This window comes from Xiphophorus maculatus, chromosome 18 (assembly GCF_002775205.1).
Source record: "Xiphophorus maculatus strain JP 163 A chromosome 18, X_maculatus-5.0-male, whole genome shotgun sequence".
NCBI classification, from domain to species: domain Eukaryota; kingdom Metazoa; phylum Chordata; class Actinopteri; order Cyprinodontiformes; family Poeciliidae; genus Xiphophorus; species Xiphophorus maculatus.
The window spans coordinates 1,015,490-1,029,574 of NC_036460.1; the positions used below are offsets into that span (position 1 = coordinate 1,015,490).

General features: G+C 39.3%; 1 protein-coding gene across 1 annotated transcript; it reads left to right on the forward strand.

Moving 5' to 3' along the window:
* The first annotated feature begins 2,003 nt into the window (after positions 1–2,003).
* On the forward strand, positions 2,004–10,507 carry LOC111611950 (gastrula zinc finger protein XlCGF57.1-like). Its single transcript, XM_023351017.1, has 2 exons — positions 2,004–2,400; positions 8,571–10,507. The coding sequence occupies exons 1-2, from the start codon at positions 2,298–2,300 to the stop codon at positions 10,349–10,351; spliced, it is 1,884 nt and encodes a 627-aa protein (XP_023206785.1). The 5' UTR covers positions 2,004–2,297; the 3' UTR covers positions 10,352–10,507.
* The last annotated feature ends 3,578 nt before the right edge of the window (positions 10,508–14,085 follow it).

Below are 14,085 nucleotides of genomic sequence, written 5' to 3' on the forward strand. Positions count from 1 at the left end.
CTGCACCAAGAAGCCACCAGATCCATATAGGCCACACTAACATCACTAAATGTTGGGTGTAGGATCTTTATTGAACCTGAGTGTGTGAAGCAGGAAGATGGAGGACAGAAAGAAGAGATGTTTTTTTTAAAGTGGCTGTTTTGTTCTTTCATTTTTTATATTTATTTTATAATCTGTCAATGGACTGCAGAAGCAAATTTGCCAATTCTCTAATATGTTACAGCGCATCAAATGGTGAAATGCTCATGTTTGAGCTGCACATTGTATCTTTGTAAATAAAGTGTATAGTTACTGTATATTGTCTGTAATGTGGGTAGACTTATGCCAACCGCAGACTTTATATGTTGACAATTTTAATTTCATCATCATGACGGACTTTTCTGACTCCAGTCTGGATTCAGTGATCAGTTCGTTTTTCTTTCCGTCACTGGGGGAGGATTTAGTTTTAGTCTTATTCTGCTTTGTGTCTCAACCAGATACAAACAATCAAAGCTACATCTATTTCAGAAAAACTCAAGACGTAAGGCTGCCAGGACACATTCTAGTTTTAAGACACTGAACTTTTTTTCTTTTTTATGACGTTTGGTCCACACTTCTTACCAGATGGTGGCACTAATGCTCCACTAATCTGTTGTCCAACTGCTGTTAAACAGAAGTTGAAGAAGAGAAACCAATCAGTCACTAGAAAAAGGTCGATGGAAACAGCAAAATTCCAAATAACTTCTTCAAATTTGCAAAAATGTTTTTACTCTCACTTGAGGCGGTTTTTTAACTTTTCCAAAACCAAGTTGGCGCGCTAAAGATGGAGATACATTTAACAAATACGATCTGATAAAGCGAACGTTTCCATCCTCAGGTGGGTCTGAGTTTTACCAGAGGCAAAACTTCATCTGATGACATCACGCTCTGTCACCTGGTTGACTCCGCCCAAACCAGGAGGAACATGCATTAATAGCATTTTCTTTTTTCTTCTTTATGGGACATTTTAAAAGTTTGTTAGAAATTTTCATGGAGTTTGGATGGAAACATCTGTTGAGATGCAGATGTTTTGCTCCAGCAGAACTCCCCGGTCTCATACTGACCGTCGCTTGGAACCAAATGCATCAACAAGACTCAGAGGTGAGAGAACAGAGGTCAATATGACAACATATTCAGACGTATCAGTGGATGAAAACAGGCTTTTAGGTCGCTAAACATTTAGTAGAAACTGCTCTACTGGGTGATGACATCACAGCTGTTCAGGCATGTTAACGCAGCTCAGCTGGTTCTGTTAGAGATTAAAAGGTTCTGAGTTTGATGCTTGTTGGTCTTTGCTAACTTTGGTAGCTATGGAAATGTTTTTAACACTGTAGTCTGTTTTTGCATCGATTAGAGCTCCTCGGTGTTGTGGGATTCTGATTAAACATATTTTTGTGTATTTTTAAAAATCAAAGGTATATTTTGAAATCATGTTAACATACACATATGCAAATCATCTTAACTTTGCTAGACTTTAACAAGTAGAGTTTGTTAATGTTAATTCAAATTTCTTTTACATAATTTTATTTATTTCTTTCATCACAACTAAACTAACATGTAACCTCAGATCTATCTTGTGTGAAGAGGTCATAACGACATGAGGATAATGTTAACTATGTCAATTAAACTAATCTGACAAAAAAATCTATTTCCATTTTATTTTGACTATTATGACTTTTATACTAGAAATATATAAAATAAGACAACAAATCCATGTTGAGTTGTGTGATCAGATTCAAACGTTTATGAGCAAAGTCTAATTTAGAGATCAGATTTTAATCTTTTTTAAAGATCAAAACAATTTTCTGCTAAATTAGATAATGACCTACAAGCTTTCCAAATGTTTTTGTTTATAAAAATAAAAACTAAACTATGAATTGATGTTAAATCTATGGGAAACATTAAAAGCAGTTTAGGTGTTTACTAACATTATTTACGTTTGCATATTCAGTCCCAATATGGCGGACATGTTAACGTCTCGCTGATGCGCTGTGTGGGCGGGACTTCCTGGTGTTCTACTCCGTGATTGGCGGCTCCAGCCTCTGACCCCAGTGCGCAGACTCGTGCTTCTCTCCGGTACAATGGCGGCAGTTGGAGCGCTGTCCTCCGTGTTTTCTCGGGTTTCTGTCCACGGAGCAGCAGCGGGAGAGTTAATAAAGCTGTAAGACAGAAACAGCAGCAGTTGGTGAACCCTGGAAAGAAGAGAAACGGTTTGAGGCTCAGCTGGAACTGCTCAGTAACTGTTAAAGGAAAGTTTGGAGAGAGAAAAGCTAGCAGAGATGTGGAGACAGCAGGTCAAACAGCGACTGGATGCAGCAGAGGAGCAGAGACACGAAATACTGGATGCTGCTTTCAGCCCCGAACATCGGCTGCACACATCAGGTTTGGAGATTTACCTTCTTCATCCGGGATGGGAGCTGCAGGCCGGGAGCTGCTTCCAGGATTCAGCTGAGTCGTTTCTGCTTCACTAAACTAAAGAGAAGAAAAAAATCGTCATGTCGGTAGAAATCTGCTCCGGTTGCTGCTTCCAAGCCAAAGTTTCAGACAGGATGAAGTTCCGTGTAATTAGAGCAGATAAAGTTACAGCTTCATTAAAGTCAAGCTGTAATCTGTTAGTGCAACTGTAGCCTAATTGATTCTGATTTGTGTTTTGTAGGAAGAAACAACCAAAGCAGAAATGATCTGAAGACATTTTTAAAGCTTTTGATGTTTTCAAAAAGCAGAAAATGGTGAAAACCATTTTGTTCCTCATCAGTGTTCAACATTTGGAATCAAACCAAACAGAAAGAGACGCAAGTGTAAAATAACATGTTTACATTACAAAGCAAAAATAATTGAAACAATAATTCACAACTAAACCCACACATAGGCAGAACAATCTTAACAGTACATGAGTAACATCCAAACTCAAACAAAGTAACGTCACACACCTGCATTCAGGTAACAGGCAGTAGGAATCAGAAACGGCCTTTTCTCATCAGTTTCCACTTCGCCTGTTTAACTATGAACAATGATGTTAGCATCTTCATTAGCAATGTTCCATGTAGCATAAGAGCGGCTAAATGTCTGCTAGTACAATCCTCACTTTCACGAAGCTTAACTGCTCCATTACATTAATTTACAATAACAGTACTTGAACTAACACTTATTATGCTTTAAATACACTTATTAAACACACACACAAATTCATACCTTCTCTGATGAAACTCCGTCTGGTGGCTGGTGGGAAACTCTTCACTGAGGGTTAGACACATTTTTTTTCAAACCCTGAAAATAACAATCTGTGATCTTAATACGTCCCACAGTAAAGATAATTATTCACAATTACAGCCATAACACATTAAATACAAATAAAAATCATAATGTCCAAACCAAAAGTTACCTGCTGATTTTTGATGAATCTGTCCTCTTTTCAAAATAAAAGCTGCCAGCGCTCGTATAATTTGCTACCAGAATAAACTTCCCATTTTACAATCCAGTGTGATAATTAGTGATCAGGCTTTTTGATACTGATCATCCATGAGGCCGATCACCTGGAATGGCTGTTAATTTTTCTCTTTAGGTATAAATGATACTGTAGAGCTTTGGAACCGACGTCGCTGCGTTTGACCTTTACGTCGCTCGCCGCCATCTTTAAAGGCCACAGACCAAAACAAACTTTATTCCGGTGTTTTCATTGTGTTACTGACCGCAGTGAAGTTGTTTTCAAGTTGGATATTGGATGTCGGCGCTCTGTGGAGTAAAAGGCGTTTAGCTCGAGGTTGATCCGATTTGTGAACGCTGATGTGGCCAGCTGTTCTCTAACGCTCAGAGGTTCACAGGAACGTCGGTTTCCAACCAAACACTCCTGTAAATAAATGCCTTGTGACCAACTGATACAAAAAGTGATAATTCATGCTATTAAAATGTTAAGTCATTCAATATGACTTACTGTACATTAATTATTTATCATTTTAAATAATTATAATATTAAATGTTTTCCAAATCGTTGCCCCATTAACTCAAAATCAGTGAAATTATTCTACTAGCCTGTATAGATGAAACACACTCATCTTTATTACATTTTGACCCCTTTTTTATTTTTAACTAATTTTATATGTAATAAATATTTTTTTAAATGTATTACCTCAGATGATCATCACATGTTACCTGTAATGTTCAATGACAAAATTCAGACAGGATCAATTTATTACATGTTCACTTCTTACCTGAAATATGTTAAATACAACAATATTTCCTTACAGTGTCACCTTTATTGTTTACTCTGAAATGTTTAATTACACATTAAATGTTTAAAGATGGTTTGATTGTTTACATTAAATGTTTACTGCAAAATGTCTGATTATATAATTGTTTACTTTAATCACATAAAATGTTTATTTAAAAATATAATCTTTCATTACATGTATGTTTATTACCTGAAATATTTTAAATATCAAATTTTTACTTAAAATGTGATTCATTTCATCACCTGTTTACATGCAACTTGAATCAAACATTTTATGAATTTTTACCACATTAAATTATGAAATGAGAGAAAACAGCCACTTCCAACTGAACACATAATTAAACCCAAATGGTTCATGTTCCTCTTCAGAGTCTGCAGCCTTGCTGAGCTTCTCTTCTCCTGCGGTTTCCTCCTCAGCCTCTCCAACTCGCTCCTCTTCTACAGCCTCCACTGTGTTTTATTTACCTCTTCTGGGGTAAATCATGACAACAGTCTCTGTAACTTGTTGATCCACCGTGGTTTTGCTGTATCGTCTCTTTAATTGTCGTGCATGTCAGTCCGATGTCGTGGCGTTTACCTCGCAGTGACCCAGATTCAGTCTGGATTGATCTAATCCATTTCATATGTCGCTTTACCTTGAAGAGGAAATAATATCAGAACATATCAGTACTAATACTGTAAACTTAATAACACCAGTAAAATAGTTTACTTCACAATAATGGAAAAACCTCGATGTTCACTGACAAAACTCGGACTATGCTACATAAAAAATAAAAGCCCGACCTAAACAAGGTTGACCCACTTTAATGAACTCAATGTACCTGAACCTGAATCACCAGGACAAAATCACAGCAAAACATTATGACACAACAGCAACAAAACGAATTTAGACACTCAGCAGATTGGACATGTCTGGAGCAAACTGGTAGATATCTTGGGATGTTGGAGAACGTAACATCAGGACGTCTCACCGCTGATACCCGGGACATTCGTCTCCTTTTCGTTAGCTCTGATAGCTTAGCTCCGACAGTTTAGCTCTGATAGTTTAGCTCCAACAGTTTAGCTCTGATAGCTTAGCTCCGATAGCTTAGCTCCAACAGTTTAGCTCTGATAGCTTAGCTCTGATAGTTTAGCTCCGATAGCTTAGTGCCGACAGTTTAGCTCCGATAGCTTAGCTCCGACAGTTTAGCTCCGATAGCTTAGCTCCGACAGTTTAGCTCCGATAGCTTAGCTCCAACAGTTTAGCTCTGATAGCTTAGCTCTGATAGTTTAGCTCCGATAGCTTAGCTCCGATAGCTTAGCTCCGATAGCCGATCGATCGGCACACCTCTAGAGATAACATCACACTGCTGCACAACCTCTGATTTGCTCATCAGAATCTGATCCTGCAGGTTGTGGAGCTTCAACTGAGCTGATGGTGAAAAAGTCAAACAAACGTAAAGAACAGTTTATAAAAACTGAGTCCAGACTAGCAGCTCATGTGATTCCTGCTGCAGAAGCTGAAGATAAAAACCGACCGGCGGTCAGGAAGACGGACACTGATGAGATCCTCCAACTCAGAGGCTGCAGGAAGAACCGCGATGGTCTGCAGTTCACCAACATCTGAAAACACATTGGGAATGAATTCTGACACTATTACGTTATTTGCAACACCCTGGCTAACATTAGCTCATGTAAATTCGGCACTATTACAAGTTTTATAGAAGTTTAATACAAAAATCGTCGTTAGCTCACCTGCACCGTCTGAACCACCTGCTTTCCTCCCTGCAAGGTGGAGATCAGCTGTCCTCCTCTTCCTCCTCCTCCTCCTCCTCTTCCTCCTCCTGTACCTCTTCCTCCTCCTCCTCCTCGCCACATCACAGTTTTCCTCCCACCGCACATTTTCTTGAAGTCTCAGAAAAATCACAATCGGCTATAAAACAATAGCTCAGCTCTCTCTTCTTCTTTTGTCTCAGAAAAACAACATCTGGCGTTAGGTCGCGTAACGAAGCACAGCACATGGTGCCTGGAGGCGGAGCGCTACACCCCCCACCACCAGGGGGCGGCACCCTGCTACACAGCCGAGACGGACCGGGCCGAGCTGCTGGAGTAGAACCGGTGGAAAAGGGGCATTAGACAAATGTAACCCGGGTAGAAAAATCATTTTCTGTCTCTCCTAATATGCACTTCATGTTGCGTTAGTATTAATTCTCGCCAGTGTCCATCGTACAGACATGTGACCATAATGAACCAATCAGTGACAAGATTTCCTGTCAAGCAAACATGTCAGTAAGACCACAGGGTAGTTTGGAGAGGAGTCACTGCAGGTCTTCGTTTCCATGAAGCAGCTTAAAGCTGAATGTGTTGAATGTTGGTTAAAGATCCATGAGAGGCCAAAGGACTTTGAATTTACCTTCCAAACAGAATTGGGAAGTCAGTGATTGTATTGTTGGCTTCCGCTAGCCTAGCCGCCCCATGTTGTGTGATGGGCCGGTTAGCTTTATTGCTAATTAGCCCCATTAGCTAACCCTGCCTGTAGCATGTGGTCATTTTTGCCTGTTTCTCTTGTTCCACTATTAACAAAGTGATTGTGGAGTTTAATTGTTCAATAATGACTGAAATTGTTGAACAATTCAGTCAACCATTTCAGAAAGAAACACTATATTGTTTCTTTGATTTAAACAATATAGTGCAATATTATTAAATAATTGAAAGATATTTATATGCTTTTAATATTTTAGTGACTGCTAGATTATATATTAATACAATCAGTGTTATTAATTTAGATTTTGATGCTTGGATGTGTCCACATGCATGTCTATTGAATGACGGCCCTGTGTCGTTACCAGGCCAGGCTTGAAAGCGATGCAGCAGAAAAAGCCCAGAACCTGGACCCAGGATCGTCTTCAGAACGTTTCTTCTCATTGTCCATCTGGACGAATTCACTGGCTGGAGGCTCCAGTTGAACGTTTTACAAATCTTTTAGATGATTCACTCAGACATGCAGAAAGCTTCGTCTGAACTCTCGGTTTTAACCTTCCAGGACTACATTCATGGAGGACTGAGTTGAAAATAGAACCCTGGGTATCAAAAAAATTGTAAATTAATAATTTACATGAAGAGAATATTGATCTTGTTTGTTTATTTGTCTGTTGTTCAATATTTTACTGTAAATATTTATCACATTGAACAGCCATTCAGGTTTTGTATAGTTAAATTTATTTGGTAAAATCAAACTACACATCAAGAAAGAGTTCAGTCTGTGAATCTGTTTATTCTTAAACATCTTCTGACAACTAGCCTAATTCATAATATGATTGATTTGTTTGTTATTGGCACATTTGATCTAAAATAACATACTCGATACACAAAGCACTCTATTTATTCTAAACCAGCGCTTTGTAGTCGCGCGGACCGGGGGGGCGGGGCGCGTCGTAAGTATCGAGTCCGATGCTCTGTTGTTCGGGGGTTGTTGTATCACAGTGAGGTCACACACTGCAGCTGATTCTTCTTCATGGAGATTCACTGACTTCTTCAGTCAGAAATGAGATATTTGAACCATTCTGGGAGAATCGATGCTCAAACTTTAATGGAATAGATTTTTGACGGGGTTGGTGGAGGCGTGGAAATGTCCTTATTGACCAATGGGGAGCCCAGCAGAAAAAGTTTGGGGAGCAGTGAACTGAGGAGAAGCAAAAGGTGATTAATAGATTTTCTTCCCAGAATGTGAACCAAGTGAAGGTCAAACTGCCACTAATGGAGTTCTGGGTAGATCAGGTTCACAAAGAACCTTAAACCTTTAAATTTGAAATGTTTTTACTTTTGTACAATTTGGGCTCAGTTTCTGCCCCGACTGTTGCTCCTTTTAGACTCTGTATACTCCAGTTGACAGTTAATTAATTACTAAATTAGTTGATCATTTTTTCAATAATTGATTAATCTGATTAATAATTTCAGTCTTATTTAAAATCTTAAGAAAACATGAATTTCTGCACATAAACAGTCAGAGCTTCAATCAGACTTGGTTCAAGGTTCAAGTCTTAAATTTTTCCCCTGGAAAATGCAGCAGGAAGGTGGACGGATCTGGCTTCATGTAGCTTTAGGAATATCCAAACATTTCTTTTTCTGTTGGTTTCGATTCAATGCTTGGTTACTGATCCTGTTAAAACGAGTTCCTCTGCTGCTGCCTGTGAATCTGAGGCTGATCACATCGTTTTATTGGCTCTGATGGTATTTTGTATTTCACTGCTTTTGAAATAAAGTGATATGATCAGATCGTTCTTCTAAATCTGAGGAAGGTAGAACTGTTCCTCATGTTGACCCCATCTTTCTGTGTTCCCTGCAGATGTTCAGCAGGTTCTGCTGGTTAAAAAAGAACCAAGTCCTGATCTGGACCAGAACCACCCAGAACCCGTCCACATGAAGGAGGAAGAAGAGGAACCCTGGAGCAGCCAGCAGGGGGAGCCGCTCAGCGTGAAGGAGGAGGCTGATGCCTCCAGGTCTCCAGTCATTGCTGTTCTCATAAAGAGTGAAGATGATGAAGAGGAACCTCTGATCTCTCATCTTCATCAAACAGAAGATGAAGAACTGCCAAGCAGCAGCTCAGCTCAGCAGATGAAGGCAACAACTGAAGGAGAGGAAGATGCAGAAGATGTGAACACTCCCAGAGACGCCGCCGACTCTTCAGAGTCTGAGGTCACTGATGATGGAGAGGATGATGGTGTGGAGCAGCCTGACTCAGGGTCTGAAACTGAAGACAGTGATGATGAGTGGAAGGACAGCAGGACTCCTGATTCAGGGGTCAACAGATCCCTGAGCTGCTCTGAATGTGGCCAGCAGTTGGTGAACAAGTTCTGTCTTCAGAACCACGTGGCGGCTTCATGCTTTGACCCGCTGCCGGGGGTCCAAACGGGCCTGAGGTGGTTCAGTTGTTCAGATTGCGGGAGAAGTTTCAAAAGGAAAAGTTATCTAGAAAAACACAATCGAATCCACACAGGAGAGAAACCATTTGCATGTGATCTCTGTGGACAGCGATTCATAGATAAGTCAAATTTAAACATTCACAAGAGAATTCACACAGAAGAGAAGCCGTTTGGTTGTGATGGATGTGGACAAACATTCCGATTCAAGTCCAACTTAAACCGACACATGAGGATCCACTCTGGGGACAGACCGTTTTGCTGCGATGTCTGTGGGAAAAGATTCCGATTCGACTCAAACTTGAACAGGCACATGAAATGTCACATCAACAGGCAGCTGAGGATTCACACTGGGCACCGGCCCTTTGGCTGCGATGTCTGTGGACAAAGATTTAGTCAAAAGGCTCACGTAAACAGACACATGAAAACCCACACTGGAGACCAAGCTGTGGGATGCGAACATTGTGGAAAACAATTTAGATCCAAGTCATCTTTAAATATCCACCTTAGGGCACACACTGGGGAGAAACCATACAGCTGTGGCATCTGTGGACACAAGTTTAAATTCATGTCCGCTTTAAACGTCCATGTGACTGTCCACAGCGGGGACAGACCGTTTGGTTGTGATGTTTGTGGACGAAAATTTAGACTGAAATTAACTCTAAACAGGCACATGAGAGTCCACACCACAGAAAAACCATGTGGCTGTGATGTTTGTGGACAAAAGTTTAAATGCAAGTCAAACTTAAATAAACACAAAAAAATTCACATAAAAGAAAAACCACATGTCTGTCATCACTGTGGACTAAAATTCAGATTTAAGTCGACTTTAAACAAACACATGATGGCCCACACAGGAGAAAACCCCTTTGGTTGTGATCACTGTGGACAAAGATTTATGAACAAGTCGACTTTTAGAAAACACATGAGGGTCCATGAGGGAGACAAACCATACATGTGTGGGTTTTGTGGGAAACGTTTTAGCCAAAGAGTGTTTTTAAAAAGACACATGAGAGCCCACACAGGTGAGAAACCCTTCAGGTGTGACATCTGTGGACAGAGATTCACCCGGAAGGGCACATTAAGCAGTCACATGATTAACCACACAGGAGAGAAACCGTTTGGTTGTGATGTCTGTGGAAAAAAATTTAACCAGAAGTCCAATTTAAATCGTCACATGAGGATCCACTGCAGAGAAACCATTTAAACATAAATATTAAAACAACGTTGGTTTTTCTGAACCAAGATAGTCTAAACTCTGAATATTTTTTTCACATTACCAAATAATTTCCAGTAAAATGTAAGTATCTTATTTTTGAAACTACAAACAGGGTATGGTGGTGCTGCTTCAATAAAGGTTTATTTTGAAAGACAAAAATATATATTTTTTTCTCTTGTTCCTAATGACATTATTTTATGTTTATCCAACATGTATTAAAATATTTGCTGAGGGCGCGGCGGTGGCGCAGGTGTAAAACACGCAGCCCATGTACAGAGGTTTCGGTTCTCTGTGCAGCTGTCACTGAGATGCTTCTAAACTAAAACCATCAGGATCATTATGAACAGACTGCATAAGGCCGTTAATCCAGTTTAAATTCAAAACTGGTTCCACTGGGGTCCAGATGGGTTATTTAGGTCTGAACAGAACCAGGTAGTTGTAGATGTGAAGGGGAGCTGAGTTTCTCGGGTCAGAGACAAATTATCCTCACAGGAAGTGAAAAAAACAGATTAAAAACAAGTTTATAGCAGGTCGTCAGCTCAGTGGAGAAACTGAAGACTGCCCTTTAAAAATGTTGAAAAAATGAATATAAAAATGTATACATTTGAACAATGATTAATTTCAGTGATTCACTGTCTGCAGATGAATCCACAACGATCTGAGCCTGGTTCTGGATCTGCTGGACTACAAACATCTGGTGTAGATTTTTTTTTAAAGACGTTCTAGAGTCTCTGGTCTGGACATAAATATGAAATAATGTGAAACGGTGGCTATTCATCATCCCTTGATGCTGAAATATTCGGGAATAAACATCTAGAAATATAAAAACATCCAGAATAGAAACTACGTTCAAGTGGCTGTAGGTCTAACACTTAGACTTAGACTTAGACTTAGACTGACTTTATTGTCATTTTGCATGCAGGGTGAATACAGAACGAAATTTCGTTGCATACGGCTCAGGACAGTGTTTGAGCTTTCATTGTTGTGAGGTTACTCCAGAATAAAAATAAAATACAGTATAAAATATGAATATAAAATATAAAGTGCAGGACTGACAGTAAAATAGAAGTTATTTAGCTCTGTACATGTGCAAGGTATAAAGTGGAGACCAGATTTTGAGTGCAGTCCAGTTAAGAGTTCAGCAGTCTGATGGCAAGTGGGAAAAAGCTGTTTCAGAACCTGGTGGACCTGCACCGGATGCTGCAGAACCTCTTTCCAGAGGGCAGCAGGGAGAACAGTCCATGGTGGGGGTGTGAGGGGTCACTGATGATGTTTCGGCCTCGGGACACGCAGCGCTGGGATGAAACTACAGACTTTCTGAGGTGACTGCGAACATGCCACCTCATCTTTAATTCAAGTATCAATAATAATAAATGTACATCTATGTGAATAAATTTCTGCCTACAGGGCAATTAAAAAAAGAATGAAACACAAAACAGGGCAATATTTCATCATTTAATATATTTGAGCCAAAGAGCCTCTTCTGTTAGCCTGTGTCTGCAGGTCTGAGGCTTTTTGTTAGCATGTTTTCTATCATTCTTATAACTTGAAACCTGATCCAAACTGGCAACCCACATTAATAAAATGGTGAAATAATATTGATCACAAAACACTGAATTATAAAAGATATCAACATTTTTCCTACACAATCCTAACAAACGTTTTTAATGTTGAAAAAATAAACGGTTTCTCTTCACAATATTTATTTATTTACTATTAATCTATTTGTATGATTTGTTCTTTAAATTGCCATCTATATTGTTTTCGGTCTCAGGAAATGATTGAGGGATGAAGAGACTGATGTCTGGTTCTTTAGGTTCTGACGGGTCTGCGGTTCCTCTCCTGATCCATTCTGTCTGATATCAAACAACCCACTGAATATCGATACACACTTTTAATGCTCCTTATTGTTGAGATGTGTGTGATAGGTGTGTCTATCAGACATTATATCAATACGGAATAAATCACGTCCCGTATTGAACAACAACAACAGCCTGTCATTGTAGCCTAGCTTAAGCTAACCTGAATATTTACAACTCTCTTGGAGAGACAAAGAAAAGCTTTTCAAAGTGGTTGAAAGACAGAAGGTAAGTAATGTCAGAGTATCAACAACATCTTTATCCTCCACCTCTTTTCCGTTTTCTGTTTTGTTTTTCCTGCCGCCCAACTTTAGCTCCCTGTTGTTGAGGCATTACTAAAATTCAAATTTAACAGAAAACAAAACAAATCGCGCCTCAGGGCGTTCTGGAAGCTGCCCAAGCTGCCTGTATGGGAGGGGAGGGGCGGCTAATCGGTGCTGTTCCTCTGTTATTGATCATTTCATACACAAACAGCTGTTAAGTCATAAAATGCTGACTAGAAAAAAATTCCCCACATCATTTTTGCGCCCCGATGCGTTGCATACAGTGCAAACCCACTTTTTGCGCCACTGGCCACGCCCCAGTGCTCAGACTTATGCATCTCTGGTATAATTTTCTCTTTGGCAACATGGGTTTTTGAAAATGACATGTTTTTATTATAATTATACAGGGTGGGCCACAAGTTTCCATACATAGAGAAAATAAACATTTTATTCTGGACAACCGTTTTTATTTTTGTGGGACTGTGTGTAATCGCTGCAGGTCTTGGACCACTTCATGGTTGATCTGCAACATTCCCAGTTTCCTGAAACTTGCACAGTGTCGTGTGTGATGATCGTTCCATGTTTTCTGTTAAAGTTTCGTGCAACCATGCAACTGCTTCCCGATCCAGCCATCAGTATAATTTCAATTCTTTGGTCTTTTGTCAAATGCATCTTCTTGGGTATCTGAAATATAAAAGAAATATACATTTTAGATTCTCCTATATATAGAAACTTATGGCCCATGGTTTGTGTTTTTTATTTCATCTCACTTCTCCTAAACCAGGGGTGTCCAAACTTTTTGCAGAGGGCCAGATTTGATAAAGTGAAGATGCCTGGGGGCCAATAGTTTGTTCAGACATTTTTTAACTACAAAAGTTTCACACACTGTTATAAAACAATTTTCATTGTCACAATTATCTTTATTTTTCAAATGACAAAATAACCAAATATAAGCCACTCAGGCAGATGAGAACAACTCTAAAAACCCAAATTCTGCCTTTCTTTCATATCTGGAGAGTCAGATAACATTGAACAAACTGTATGAAATACCTTAAATTTACATGAGTTTAAAAATATCTTTGCCTCAAGAACATTTTAAACAGGAGTTATAAGTAATGCAAAGTTGTCTGTTATTAAATCTTAAAACAAGTGAATTTTGCTCGTCATTTACTATATCTTTCAGAAAGTAATAGTTTGTCACATCTACAGTTTCATAACCAAATCTTACTCAAGAGTTTAATAAAAATAAGTGCCATAAATCCAGGTGCATAAATGTTTTTTGGCTCTTCACTGCTGATAGTGACAGACGTTGCCGTTCAAAACACTCAGTTTTATGTCCTCAGCTCTCAGTGCCACACTGTTACGTCCCAGGCAAACATTCGCAAATTCTTGCTTCTTCTCAGGGCAAAATGTTCTCCACCATTTTCATAACACAGTTTTGATAAATGTACCTCCAGTAGAAGGTTTGCCATGTTTAGATATTAACATTAACTTCGTAGCTTCTTTGGTGGTATTTTCTTTTGACTCACAGGCCCGCGTGAAGAATTGCTTTTTCAGTTTTTCAGCACTGTCACTTCCTGTTAGCTTGTTGTATGTGTTA

Bases quoted from the DNA above. Each gene is read 5' to 3' on its own strand.
- LOC111611950 (XM_023351017.1), top strand. From the start codon at position 2,298: ATGTGGAGACAGCAGGTCAAACAGCGACTGGATGCAGCAGAGGAGCAG. The intron at 2,401-8,570 runs GTTTGGAGATTT...TGTTCCCTGCAG, and splicing joins ACATCGGCTGCACACATCAG to ATGTTCAGCAGGTTCTGCTG.